Source organism: Berghia stephanieae, chromosome 1 (genome assembly GCF_034508935.2).
Source record: "Berghia stephanieae isolate SIO BIC M18660-M18661 chromosome 1, UCSD_Bste_1.3, whole genome shotgun sequence".
Lineage (NCBI taxonomy): Eukaryota > Metazoa > Mollusca > Gastropoda > Nudibranchia > Aeolidiidae > Berghia > Berghia stephanieae.
Window position 1 is genome coordinate 58,852,143 of NC_088360.1, and position 14,445 is coordinate 58,866,587.

A 14,445-nucleotide genomic window follows, 5' to 3' on the forward strand; every position below is an offset into this window, starting at 1 on the left:
AAACTTATATGAAGCGTGGACAAAGGATGGACCCACTGACACAGCCTACAATACCAGTTCAAAAGGTTGGATGGAGGCTCTGGTTTTTTTTGGATTGGTTACGGAAATTTTTTTTTACGCCATACAACAGATGTCAGCGACAAGACAAGACGTAGTACTTCTGCGTCTTCCAGCGCATATGACTCACCATCTCCAACCACTTGACTGTGCAGTGTTCCGTCCAGTGAAGCTGAAATGGCAAGCATTGCTTACAAAATTTGCAAGAACCCACAATGGACCTGTAGGAAAAAAAGACTTTCCTAAAATGTTGAAAACACTTGTGGAGGAGTCATTCAAGTCTGAAACAATAAAAGCTGGCTTCAGTAGCACTGGCATCTGTCCTTTTAACAACCAAGTTGTTGTGCTAGATGCCACACCTCAGACAACTCAAGTAGCACAGCCTTTAACCACACCCTCAACATCAACTCAACAGTCACTGCCCTCAACATCAGCTCTACCATCACGGCCCTCGTCAACTCCACCGTCACTGTCCTCAACGCCGCCAGCTCTACCATCATGGCCCTCGTCAACTCCACCGTCACTGCCCTCAACATCAGCTCTACCATCATGGCCCTCGTCAACTCCACCGTCACTACCCTCAACACCAACTACATTGTCACTGCCCTCAACATCAGCTCCATCATCACGGCCCTCTTCTGTGACATCTCAAAGTGTTTCACCATCACTAAAGAACTTTTTCCTGGAACGTCTCACTCCTCGATTCCAAGCATCTTCAAGGGGAAGATCGGCACGGCTTGACTTCTGACAATTGCGTGCAGTGCCTTGCAGAGGCAACTGCAGCTAAAGAAGCAGTGGCAAGAGGGCGTGGCAAAGGAAAGTCAAAACGAAAAGGAAGGGGCAAGAATACCGCCTCACGTCCAAGGTCCAGATCAAGAAGCCCGTTGTCGGACTCGGACGACGAAAAACCACCACGTCTTGCCACAGATGTGGCCACACCCAAGGAAGAAATTGGGTTCAATGTGACTTATGTGACTCATACTCATGGTACCACACTGAATGCACAGACATTGTGATTTCTTTTGAAGACCTTCAAAACGAAGAGTGGCTGTGTGATTTCTGCTGCCAGTAGGCCTGGTGCCTAACGCCCCAAATAGGAGGTGCTTAATGCCCTGAGTGATCTTGGATATAAAGTAAAACACCTCAACATTTAATAAAATCACATTAAAAAAAAAAATATCAGATGAATGCTTAAACAATCTTTGGGTCAACTCCATGGAAGTTAGTATTAACATACTAAGTCCATATTCAGCCCATCCCACTCATATAAGCAAGGGAAAAAAAGTTTTAGCTGGAGGGGTCAAAAAGGTGGTGCCTCATGCCCCGCTTTACCCTATATATATATATATATATATATATATATATATATATATATATATATATATATATATATATATATATATATATATATATATATATTATATTAAAGTTTAAAAGATCAGTGTTTGTAAAACAGTAATTAGAAAGACATTTACAACATTTTTGGTAAAGACGCTGTAAAAAAAAACCCATTTTGAATAATGAACAGCATCTGTAAAATGGCTGTCGGTATATTATACTTTTACTTTAAGATAAAAATACATTTAAACTCTTTAGTAAAACTTTTGTTGGAAATTATACCAATAAATACAAGATAGGAATGTCACAAATATAATTAATAAAGAAACATCCAGGCATATACATGGGTTGGTAGAAAGTACGTAAAATAAATAAACACACAATGTTGCAGTGGGCAACCCATATTTTTAAAAACTGTTTAGCATATTATCAAAGTGTGTATAAATAACCGTCAATTAATCACAAATTTTAAATATCCTCCTTTGATAACTTTACTGATATGTTGGCCAACATCAGATCAACAAAACACGCAAGGTTGTCCACATAAGCATCTGGCTTCACAATTGGATGATTTTCATCTGAAGGGCGAAACTTTCCAGTTCTCACTTGCACACCCAACATACCACAATCCTGGGCACCGCCAACATCATTGACTATGTCATCTCCAATCATAATTGTCTCTCGAGGCAAAAGCCCCATATCTTCAACTACAGCATCGAAAAATGTTTTTGATGGTTTTCCTACAACCTCTGCTTTGACCCCAGCTGCATACTCCAGGGCGGCCATGTAAGGTCCAACATCCAACGTTAACTCGTCATTATCCTGATAATATTTTCCTTTCCCAAGAGAGAACAACAGAGGCTTTTCCATTTTCATGAGGCACCTAAATGCATTGTTTAGATTCTGGTATGAAAATGCATCAACAGCATCCCCAACAATTACACAATTTGGATTGTTTTGGTCTACTTCACAGAAGTCGCTAACTCCTTTTGGGTTGATTAATAAGTGAGGTCGTAACCCTTTTTGTTTCAAAATTTTACACATTGCTGGAATTGGGGAAAAAACAGATTTCTCCTCTATTTCAAAGCCTAACCTCTGTAACGATTCGACGAGGCTTCGTCTTGTGACGGACGTTTCGTTGGTACAAAAGCGTACTTGCAAATTACTTTGCTGCTTCAATCTGCTAATTGCGTCAACAGATCCGGGAATGGCTTCCTCTCCATTTTTTAATACACCGGTGATATCAAGTATAACTCCTTTAATTTGACTATTATAACATTTTGAAGCCATTCTGAGAAACTTTCAATAAGTCGAAAAATAAACAAATCAGGGGAAAACTAACTGGAAAGGTTGAAAGTTCATAATGGAGGAAATAGATAAAGATGGACACTAATCAATTTCATTACTCAGTACTCACCATGAGTTCAAGACTATCTTAGTAGGTACTTAATAAATTGCCGCTTTGTTGATACTGGTCGATAATACAACATTATGTGTAGATTACTTATTGCATTAAAATAAATATAAATTTTACCAACTATTAGGCTATTCGAAGAAATGAGACGAGACTATAGGGTCAAATATCCTTACCTTACCTTATCCACTTGGTTCCTTGAAGGTTCCGACAAAGTTCTTCCAGTCATCCATGTCCATGTCTTTCCAGCGTCTTTCATCTCCTCTTCGACTGTAGAAAGTGATGCATTAATAAGAAAAGTTAACAAATGAATGATAGTAATAATAATAGTAATGAAAACAACAATAATGCCTAATAATAATAATAATATAATAATAATAATAATAATAATAATAATAATAATAATAATAATAATAATAATGATAATAATAATAATAATAATAATAATAATACAGTGGACTCCGGATAAGACGATGCCCAGGGGAACCGAGAAAAAAATCGACTTATCCGAAAATCAACTTAACCGGAGTGTAACCAAATGAGCAAAAACTCATTTGAACAAAGCAAACCAATCTAGAATAAGTATGTCTCTTCATATCGCGCGGTCTCTGCAATGGTCATCAGAGGCTCCTACCCCCAATAGCCCCATAGAGGAATCAGAATACATAAAAATCGGAATTTGAGATAAAAAAAGCCGAATCAACTTACTGTTATTGACTATGACATGCTTTGCAACAGAAAATGTAATAAACAACCCAAAAGTACTCAAATGATTAAAAATATAAAATGTGTAAAAATGTACAGATTGTGTAAAGACTAAGAATGGGGTCAAATAATAATAGAGAACACACAAGTCCAGGCCGTCTGAGAGCAAAGCATGGATTTAACCTTGTCAGGACCCTCCTCTCTCCCCCCTCCATCCCCCCACACACACCTAATCAAACAAACGCGCGTGCCGGTACACACACACACACACACACACACACACACACACACAACGTACACAGGGCTAAAATTAAATAGGGAAAGAACCTGACCGTACTCAATAATATTATTACCAATTGAAGCCAACATATAATATTACCAAGGTCATTGACCTCACAAATTGGAGTCACTATAATAATAATAATACTTCGGTCAACCCCCCTCCCAAACATAATATAATATTATCCGACATCAGCAGCACACACTTCGAAGGGACTAATCAGACACACAAAGTGTGTGTTGATTGACCATGGGAGATGCTGACAAAATAAGCCATAGCTCACGTTTTTTTCACTAGAGATTTTTTTTTTTTAATTTTCCTCGATTGGAAAGGTGAAAAGCGGATTTTTTGTCTTGAATGTCGAATGTATACCAATTAGGTGAAACTATTCCGCGAAAAGCGGAAGGGTAGGAGCCTCTAGATCAAGGTCATGCTTCTTGTAAATCGTCGAGACAGAAATAGCTGGTATGCCAATTTCCTATGCGATGATTTTCTGTCGCATGCCAGACTTTCCAAATGCATCGAATCTTCCTTTTCCGCGACAGGTTTGCCATTGTAGTTGTAGACTTGACTTGAATTCTTGATAAAATTGATACTAATTAAGAGGGCTATTACATAGGATGGCCTGGGATTAGAACCAAAAAAATCTTGAACTTGAAGTTGCGACAATGTAAAATTTGAGATGGAGAAATTAAAGTTATTCAATATTGCTTATGTACATTGAACACGTCAGGCAAAGCACCTACATCACATCGATGTGCGCCAATCGTTCGCGGATATTCTTAACTTCTGAAAATTCTTACTGGTAGCTTTTTGAACCAATGTAAATACTTGTTTATTTGTGATTTTATTGTAGTCATGAGTGATAATAACATCGACTTAAGCGACATCGACTTATGTGGAGTTTTTTTATTTTTTACTAATGTTATATAGGAAGAAGGGGGAGGGACCAAGAAAAAAAATCGACTTGGGTAAAAATCGACTTAGGCAACGTCGACGTATCCAGAGTGCACTGTAATAATAATAAATAATAATAATGATAATAATAATAATATAATAATAATAATAATAATAATAATAATAATAATAATAATAATAATAATAATAATAATAATAATAATAATAATAATAATAAGGATACTGCTACTACTACTACTACTACTACTACTACTACTACTACTACTACGACTACTACTGCTACTACTACTACTACTACTACTACTACTACTACTACTACTACTAGTACTACTACTGCTACTAATACCACTTCTAATATTAATATGATAATAATAATATTAACATAATAGTAGTCATAATGATAATAATAATCGTAATAATAATAATAATAATAATAATAATAATAATAATAATAATAATAATAATAATAATAATAATAATAATAATAATAATAATAATAATAATAATGATAATAATGATAACAATAATAATTATAGAATTCCCTTTACTCGTCCGTAGGGGGGATATTTCAGTTAGCGTCTATCTCGAGTAATGACCAATATAAACTCAGGCTCGGGCCGAGCTCAGTGTTGTAAGATAGCAACAGTGTTGTTTTTTTTTCTTGCAAAAGGGAAAACAAAACGAAACAATACAGAGATACTAACAACGAGGTTCAAATACTGTTTTATTGGATGGAATTGCAGTATACTATCTTCTCAGCCACATTGACACATATTTTAAGCCTCAGAAGAAAAAAAAAAGGAAAGAGAAAGAATCATATGTTGGAAATTGTGTTTGGCTGGATTTTGTTTTGAATTGTTTTTTTTTAAGGGGGAGGAGGGAGGGGCATGTATTTATACTGTTACATATGACCATTTAGAAAAGAAAAATGGGCAAAGCACCTCTAATCAACGATTGTTTTGATGATACTCCCCGAAAGTAGTTTTAATACATATCCTACAGAAAACAAAAGTTAAATAAAGTAAATAACAAAAGATCTCACAAATAAAAACCCTTAGCGGAAAAACAAACAAACTTTATTTCCATCATCATGCCAAACCAGTTTCTCTATACCAAACGGCGTTAAAAAAAAATTCAATCAAATATTGATGGTGTAAAGATCCTAGCATACTATGTCTTCTTGTATTTTTGCTTGAAGTTAGTAAGGACTCGAATATCTCTCGATAGTGGATTTGATGCCAATAATATTGTCGATACCAATTGTAGTATCAACCATTGACCATCCTTACTATGAATGAGGAAGTAGGCTACTGCCTCAACTGTCATCCGATCCTGCCACTTACATTCTAGGGTTGCCAGTTTGGCATTTTAAATGCCAGATTCCAAAAATCTGGCATTTTTGAAAACCGTTGGCATTAGAAAAATCATTTGGCATTTGGCATTTTCATTTGGCATTTTCTTTTCTTGTATATTATACTTCAAATGACACCTTTTCTTAATTATTTCTAAACGCGTAAAAACAAACATCTTCACATTTCTTTTCATTCTTAAAATCCAACCGTGGTGTAGTGGTTTAGCACTCCACTTAGTAGTCAGTAGGTAAATAATTACCCCAACAGGAAATTTAGTATAATTCAAAAAAAAAAAAAAAAATATAAGAAAAAGAAAAGAAAACACGCAAGCCACCAGGATATGATAGTAAATTGTCTATCAAAAGTGAGTAGTTTTCTTAGTGGGGTGGGAGTCAACAGACTTTGGCATCTTTTTGAGTGTTTTGGCATTTTTTGAGTCTTACCCTGGCATTTTGTTGAAAAATAATCTGGCAACCTCTTACATTCTATATATTGAAAGATGTTCTTGTTGTTGACTGATGGTCGGATGTTTTTAGCATAGGCAGGCACTCACACGATGAAAAAGGGATCTTTTTGTGTTTTAACATATAATATCAGGTTTTAAAAATACATATTGGGGGAAGGCGAAGGGCCGTTAAATCGTGTAGGAACGCATTTGTTGTGTGTTCTGGATTGTTTTTGTTCCCGATTCCCAGCTGTTGTTGTTGATTTTATTTTTAGTCCATGAGAATATGATGAAGCACTGCAGGTCTCGTTCCTTTTCTGTGGTGTGTTGTTTTTTCTTGTGTTAGTGACGTCGTGTGGGGTATAATAGCGAATGTTAAGGCTTCTTTTTTTCTCTTTCAGCACTTTGATGCAATATTTCGTTTAGATATGGTAGAGGCTAGGGAGACCAAGATTTTGGTCTCCCTAGTCCCTAGCCAAAATCGGCCAATTTGGCTAGGGAGACCAAGATTTTCGTTTATGGAACTGTTTCTTTATGTTAAAGAGGCGAGTTTTTACTTCTATTATTCATTGCTTTCCTTTATGTTTTTGTTGTTCTTTCATTTTTAAAATGCATAAAACCACGGGGCCAGATGTGGTGGGAGAATTATGTAAAAACGGAAAAAATCATGACGCTATTACTATTACGAAATGGAAATCAAAGATACGTACAAGCAACAAGAACAAAACCTTGAGATATTTACTGTCAAGTTTGTTTTACATAAGATAACAATGCATGCTGAGCCCTCTTTGGACACGGAGAGAAAATAATAGGTGGCGTTTTTATACACCTCCGTTGGAGGTGTACAAAAACGCACCGTTTTATGCACCTCCGTTGGCGGTTATGGTAAATTAATGAAAATGTTGCTGCATACGTCCATGAGTTTTAAATAGTTTTAGATTGTAGTTTAGCACGCTGCTTAGTGATTACCGATGTACAATGATAATAGATTAAAGAATAATAACAATAATTTAAAAAATCAAAAGTAAAAAGACACATGGCAAACAAATACTGATCTCAAATAAATAATTTTAGAAAATTAAAATCGAAGCTTTTTAAAAACATGATAAAAAGTTTTTGAAAAAAAAAAAAAAAAAGAAAGAAAATAAAGCAAACAAAAACAAAGTAAATCAAAAAAAAAAATGTCAACAATGGGAATCGAACCCGGTACTTTCAAGGTTGGAGTCTGACAGTGACAGCTTGTCCACTGCGCTACAGAGCCACCTTCATCCCATTCATTCCATTTAATAAGGTCTTTCTAAAGCTTATTTTACCTTCAATGCAACTTCTATTTTCTGGTTTTATATTTCGATTTTAAAAATTATTATTATTTGATTATTTGTATATAAATTTATATGTAAAAAAAAAAAATTGTGTGGGCGACCGGCCGATAACTTGCATCTCTTTTCTGACATTTGTTGGCGTGATTATACCCCCCCCAACCAAAAAAAAAAAAATAAAGAAAAAAATTTTTTAAGCAAAAACAGCAACAAAGACAAACAGGCAAGCAATAAATAAATAGAAGTAAAAACTCACCTCTTCAACATAAAGAAACAGTTATATAAATACAGTTTTACGCCGGGAGACCAAAATCTTGGTCTCCCTAGCCAAATTGGCCGATTTTGGCTTGGGAGACCAAAATCTTGGTCTCCCTAGACACTTCCTAGTATTATCTCGCGTATGGGAGCAATTCCAAACAAACCTGTTTACTTTTACATCATTTACATTACATATTTCACATGTATTCAAAACTATTATGTTGCACGCCTATTCTCGACCGTCGTCTAATTTTAAACAGTAAACAAAGATTGATTCCCGTTTTATAAAAGGTAGGCATATTTAAGAATTTGGGTAGGCATTATCATTTAGGCAGGCTAGGTGTCGCACCGTTAGTAATAGTAAGTGTTAATGTTAGTGTTAGAGCGATATCTGGTACTGTTACTGTTACCTGTTAGGTTGTGCTAGTTATTTGTAGTTTAATCCCTGTGAAAAAAACAATCAAATTCAGTTCACAGACAAAATCTATCCTCTCTACCGCTTTTCTTCTCTTGACTCTCATGACACTCTTGCCTGTTCAACTTTCGTTTTCACACCACCTCTCGCACAGAGTCCCACAATTTTGTGCACATCAATCAACAAACCACACTGATACGCTCCCCTGAACGAAAAATCACACTGTCTTAGTCTATTACAAATTGTCTATTTCATCATCCGGTGAGCAATCATATCATAGTCCTCGAGCCAAACTGGTGGCCTGAGCGTCCTTGGCCCCACCCGTCTCAATCTCCAACTTCTTCCAATTTCATCTTCTGGCTCTGCTCTACACGGATTCACTTCTTCCTCCACTCCAAGTTGCCCGAAACCTGTTTCTCCACTTTTTCCTCAATGCCATCTTCCTCCAATCTCTGCATTTCACCTTCTCTTTCCTCACCGTCACCTTCCCTCAAACTCTGAATGTCAAACGCCTATTGCGGCCTGGTGGTGTTCTCTACATTGTTTTCACTTTCGGCTTCAACAACACTCTGTATATCCAATATGTGTTGTGGTATACCATCAACATTAACATTGTCAATCAAATTCACTGCAGTCACAGTACCCTTTTCCCACTTTGACGTACATCTGGCATAAGGCGGTTTCACCTAAACTCTCTCACCAACCTTGAATTTTCCACTCACTTTTTCACTATCATCACTAGAAGCTTCATTCTTGGCAGTCTGGTGGTCTCTTCGCTAGGACTTATAGTTTCCCCGATCTATATCATGCCTTGGTGTAGAATTTTACCAATAAACAACCTTGGTTTCTGTATCACTAAACAGAAAGTAAAAATTGCTAGAGATTCCTCAAATGGAATAGAAATACATATTACAATATGCGTTCTTCAAGAGCTAACAGACCCATCTACCCAATCACTGTTATAGGATAAAAGGTCAGGAAAAAAATAGGAATTGAGTCGAAATAGCTTTGGGTTTAATCTACATGAAATAAAAATCAAATTCAATTCACAGACAAAATCTATCCTCTTTGCCAGCTTTTCTTTTCCTGACAACCCATTTACTCTTGTTCGTTCAACTTTCATTTTCACTCCCTCTCGCACACAATTTTGTGCACATTAATCAACAAATCACAGTATGGCTCAGAAAATTTTGCACTGATCACATTGACTCTGTTAAAGTTTAATGTTGTGACAACAATATCTAATTATTATAATTATATAATATAAAGCATGGTAAAAGTGTACTTGTGAAAATGTATTATAAAAATGATAATGACAAATAAATGAAAGAAATAAAAATGAAGATTATAATAAAAGAAAAGTAGTAAGAAGAAGAACAATGATAAATTAACATATATCAATAAATAAGTTTTAAGAAAATAAAGGAGATTTTAAAAATCAATACCAGTAAGAAAAGAGATAAATAGAGGTAAAAAAAAAAATGGTGTCCCGGTGTAAAGCATTTTGAGCACATTTAGTGGATATTTCGCTTTATTTTGATTTTGTGGAATTTGTGTGCATCTTGAATTTGACTTATACTTTTTTCCTTCTTTGATACCTCATACTACTACAACTGACAGAAATCATTTCACCCGTTGAGGTGTGTAGGTAAGTGAATCTTATCAGTCATTCAATAGAATTACGAAATGGTAATGCAGACTCAAACTCCAATGTGCGTGCGCAAACACAAGGCAGACACTGTGCGGGCAGTGGGTGAAACTGATAGATATAAAAGAGGAGTTTAGAATGAATTCTGTTTTGCCCATATCACACTGACTCAGCTAACAATCCCTTCTTCGGACTGTAGGAGGATTGTTGCCTGTCTAACACTATAAGAATATATATTATTTTGTCATGATTTTATTTGGACGTCATGTACAGATGTTAGAAAAGCCATCCTTTAGACCACAGTTAGATTGACTGACTTTCGTGTTACTTTTGAACCCTTTTCTTTTTAATATCTAACTTGATTTCCCATTGTTTGATGATTTGGTCCTTTTTCACATCAAATAAAGTGAGTTTAGATTACCTATTGATAGTTACTACACATCATTTATTGTTACTTTTATTTGCATTCATAGCTGCCAACCGTTCCGTTAAAAACGGATTTGTTCCGTATTTGACTTCCTGAGTCTGTAAGTCCTTATTTTTAGTTCAAAATCCGTATTTTGTAATTTTTGACTAATTTGTGGTAAAAAAGACATGTGAGCCTAATGAATTATTATTATTGATCCATTATTATTACTATTACTACTACTATTATTGTTATTATTATTATTATTATTATTATTATTATTGGTGTCCAGTGAGAGCATAATCTCCATTTGTGTAGCTCTTTAATTTGAATTATGCCTCTATCATAAATGATTTTCAACAATTAAAAAAGTTTCATTCGTTTATATGACGCCTGTATTTTACTCAAACCTTTCATAATGTATTGGAGATTTCCATAGAATATGGATGTTAGCCTCGATATACTTTGAATATTCTAAGACAGTATTGATACTTTCACTATTTGTTACAAATATTATTTTAATTAAGAATAAAATTAAATCCACATCTTTGATTGGAAGGAATTCAATCAGAAAATCAATTGCTTATATAGATCAAACATGACAATGATTATTTCCCTTTATTAATTTATGAAATATATAAATTTAATCCCTTTAAAAAACATCTTCATCTGATTTTAATTATTTATTTTTTTTCAAGCAAGCTTTTGTAACGTTTTAGGTTCAAGAAAAATAAGTATACTCCATTTTTAGATGTGTTTATCTTGTCAAAGTAAAGAAGTAGGAATTCTCTAATATTTAGAGGTGCATTTTACTATAACTACTATTATAGTATACTACTTATAGACCATTATGTTGCATGAAAGAAAACATATATATGCAATCGTCTACTCTTTATCTGAACTCACCTAATTTTTACCCCAAAACGCCCTCTCAAGTGATATACCGGGTTGGCAGTTATGCATTTCTAACCATCTTAAGTTATTTCATTTATTTTACAATTGTGCTTCTTGTGTATTGGTCCTTATCAAAGTTGAGGCAGTTGAATTCTTTCTTTATATTGTCTGTTCTGAAATTTTGATCTCATTGTGGAAAGTGTCATTTTAACGATTCAAATGTGCTGGTAGCGGGTGGTTGGATGGGAGCATCACCCTTGAATCATATATACCTATGATGTTCGCATGGGTGTACGATCCGATAGTGATGTCGTTTCTTCTTCTCTTTACTATTACTAGCCTATCCTGCTTCTTTGGTTTGTGATTGTATTTTTGACAGGGGATATTTTTTTTTTCTGTAAATCTTCTGCCTGTTTGTTCTTGGTTATTTATAATTTAGCTTATGATATCTTTAGGTTATGATTTTGATTTACATTTGTACTATTTTTGTTAGATTGCTTGTTTTTTTGTTTCAGCGGTCTCTCATATAACCTCAATTGTGTTGGAAGAGACCTAAAGCAACAAACAAACAAAAGAAAAATGTGCTGGTACTAAACCCGATAATTTAGCAACTTTTGGACTGGCCTCTGTTATCTCAAACTTGTTAGTGTTAGTAATAGTAATTAAAAAGGCTGACTTTTATATGTTGCGATTCGATGAAAGGGGGGGGGGGGGGGGGGGGGGGCACACGTTGTCCCCTCACCCCAGGCCAAATGAGCGTTCCTTATTTTATTTTTGAAAAGTTGGCAGCTATGTGCATTAATTTTATGTGAATTGTGAATAATTTAAATAAATTGAAATTAAAAAATAAAATCAAACAATAACTTCAAAAAACAACTATACTATACTGCGATGAGGGAATATTCAGACATGCGTAATAACAATAACTTGTTGATTGTCCACATGTGCATTTAAGTTTGAATAGCCGCAGCCTCTAGATTATTAAGTACCGGGTTTGTTGTATAGTTGAGTTGCAGTCAAGTTCAGAAATCGGCGATCATGCCTCTCGCAACAAGTTCTAAGAGCCATAGGGTTGATTACTCTGGAGTTTATACCAGTATTTAAGGCTAGATTCGACTGGGTAACAATCAAAATTGTATGTCACAACTGGACAAGACGCGAGTTGTAAAAATGGGTAGTATGACTTTTCTTCTTAAAACTGCTGTTCCGCTTCTCCTATTATCACAATCATCATCAGTCACCATTTTCTTTTTCTTCTCATCCTCCTCCTTCTCCTCCTTCTTCATCTTCTTCCTCCTCATCTTTGTCTGTAGTTTATCGATCTACAGATCCTCGTATGGGCATTGTGCTCCATAGGTTCAATGAGTTTTCATGGGCCCGAAGGCAAAATAGTTCTCTGGGACCCGGGAAAAAAAAATAGAGTAGGTCAGATAGACGGTACTACTGAATACCGAAATCCATCGAAATCCACCCCGGTAGGGAGTGAACCAGTCTATTGTAGGTGGGCAACAGTTGGGAGAGAACCCAGAACTGTCTAGGGTGGACACCAGTGACAAGTGAACAAGGGACAGTGAGATGTGGCCAATGGGAAGTGAGCCGAAGGCTGAGGAAGAAGACACCCAGTGGAGAGTTACTCCGTAATACCCCGGGTGGACAAACGTGGGGACTGAATCTGGGATCGTGGGAGGTCGACACCAGAGGTGATTGAACCTGGGATTAGGGGAGATGGACACAAGTGGACAGTAAACCTGGGATTTAAAAAAATGGAAGGACACCAATGAGGAGCAAACCCTGGACTTCAGATATGGATATAAGTGAATATTGTGTGAACCTGGGGCTATGGGAGGTAGAAATCAATGGGGAATGTGAGGTGGACACCAGTGTGGAGTGCATCCGGAACAATGGGGGTAAACACCAATGGGAAACGATCAAAGGACTATAGGATGAGACACAAGTGGCGTAAGACGGTGAGATGTGGACACTACTAAGGAGTGAACCCAAGGCTCTGTCCAGTAGAGATTAACCCACATCTAAGAGGGGTGTCACGAGTAGAAATTGAACCCGGAGGTGGACACAAGTGGGGAGTGGGGACTATGGTAGATGCACATCAAATTGGGAGCGAACCTGAGACTCACTGAAGTGGATACCAGTGGGGAGTGAGTGAATCCAGGGCTATGAGAGGTGGATACCAGTGGGGATTGAACCCACTACCAGGGGAGGTGGGTACAAGTTGGGAATAAACCTTGGTCTACGAGATATGGACACTACTGGGGAATGACCCAGGGATACGGAGTAAGACATCCAGTGGAGAGTGAACCCGAGACTATCTCTATAGGACACCGGTGAGGATTAAACATGGAACAATATGTCTTGGCCATTCAACTTCCATAGTTCTGGGCTCGTTCTACACTGGTGCCCATCTCACGTAGTCTAGGAATTACTTTTCATTGGAGTTCATATCTCTATTGGTGTCTAATTTTTTTTTTTTGGGTGTGAATCCCATCAGACTGGGTGGGGTCTTCTATCCCCTTATATGTGTTTTCCGAGTTGCTTCCTGCCTTTGTCTTGGAATAGGATTACTTAGTTTTGTCCCAGCCCTGGCCGGAGTCCTAGACTGGGATGGAAACAGTCAAATGTATAGTTAAAGTTTTGGGAGATGTTAGTATTTCCTTGTAAACCATCTCTTTTGTACTGTCACATATTTTTGTTCTAATTATATTGGTATGTAAACATTTGAGCGTATTCGTTTTAGTGAGGACCTGTGCTTGTGTCTGGATGAGACTTTTGAGTGATCTCAAACTAAGTACACTGATAGTGATAGTGATAGTGTGCTCTTGGAATCTACATCTGTTCCCTATTTGAACCTTCCTGTTTGTCTTACTTTTTCTAGTCTGCTTTCAATTGTAAATCTATAACTTTATTGACTATCCCATTTTCTTCCTTTTTACTGGCGCTGAAATGACCTAAATGTGTCGCAAGCGCCGTAAAACCCTTTT

The 14,445-nt window shown here is 36.3% G+C and overlaps 2 protein-coding genes across 8 annotated transcripts in view; one reads left to right on the plus strand and one right to left on the minus strand.

Moving 5' to 3' along the window:
- Window positions 1-1,503: 1,503 nt before the first annotated feature.
- LOC144964360 (phospholysine phosphohistidine inorganic pyrophosphate phosphatase-like) lies at window positions 1,504-2,757 on the minus strand. Its single transcript, XM_078898511.1, has one exon. The coding sequence runs from the start codon at window positions 2,683-2,685 to the stop codon at window positions 1,864-1,866; it is 822 nt and encodes a 273-aa protein (XP_078754637.1). The 5' UTR covers window positions 2,686-2,757; the 3' UTR covers window positions 1,504-1,863.
- A 3,776-nt stretch (window positions 2,758-6,533) lies between these two features.
- Window positions 6,534-14,445, plus strand: part of LOC144978365 (protein O-linked-mannose beta-1,2-N-acetylglucosaminyltransferase 1-like) — a 33,392-nt gene continuing 25,480 nt past the window's right edge. The window contains exons 1-3 of one of the 7 annotated variants that reach the window (XM_078924319.1): window positions 6,552-6,605; window positions 8,347-8,377; window positions 10,122-10,149. The gene's annotated coding sequence lies outside the window, so the exon portion shown is untranslated. Of the gene's footprint in view, window positions 6,610-8,281; window positions 8,378-10,121; window positions 10,150-14,445 lie in introns of those variants that run through there. The other 6 variants (XM_078924329.1, XM_078924354.1, XM_078924311.1 and 3 more) reach the window with 6 other exon arrangements.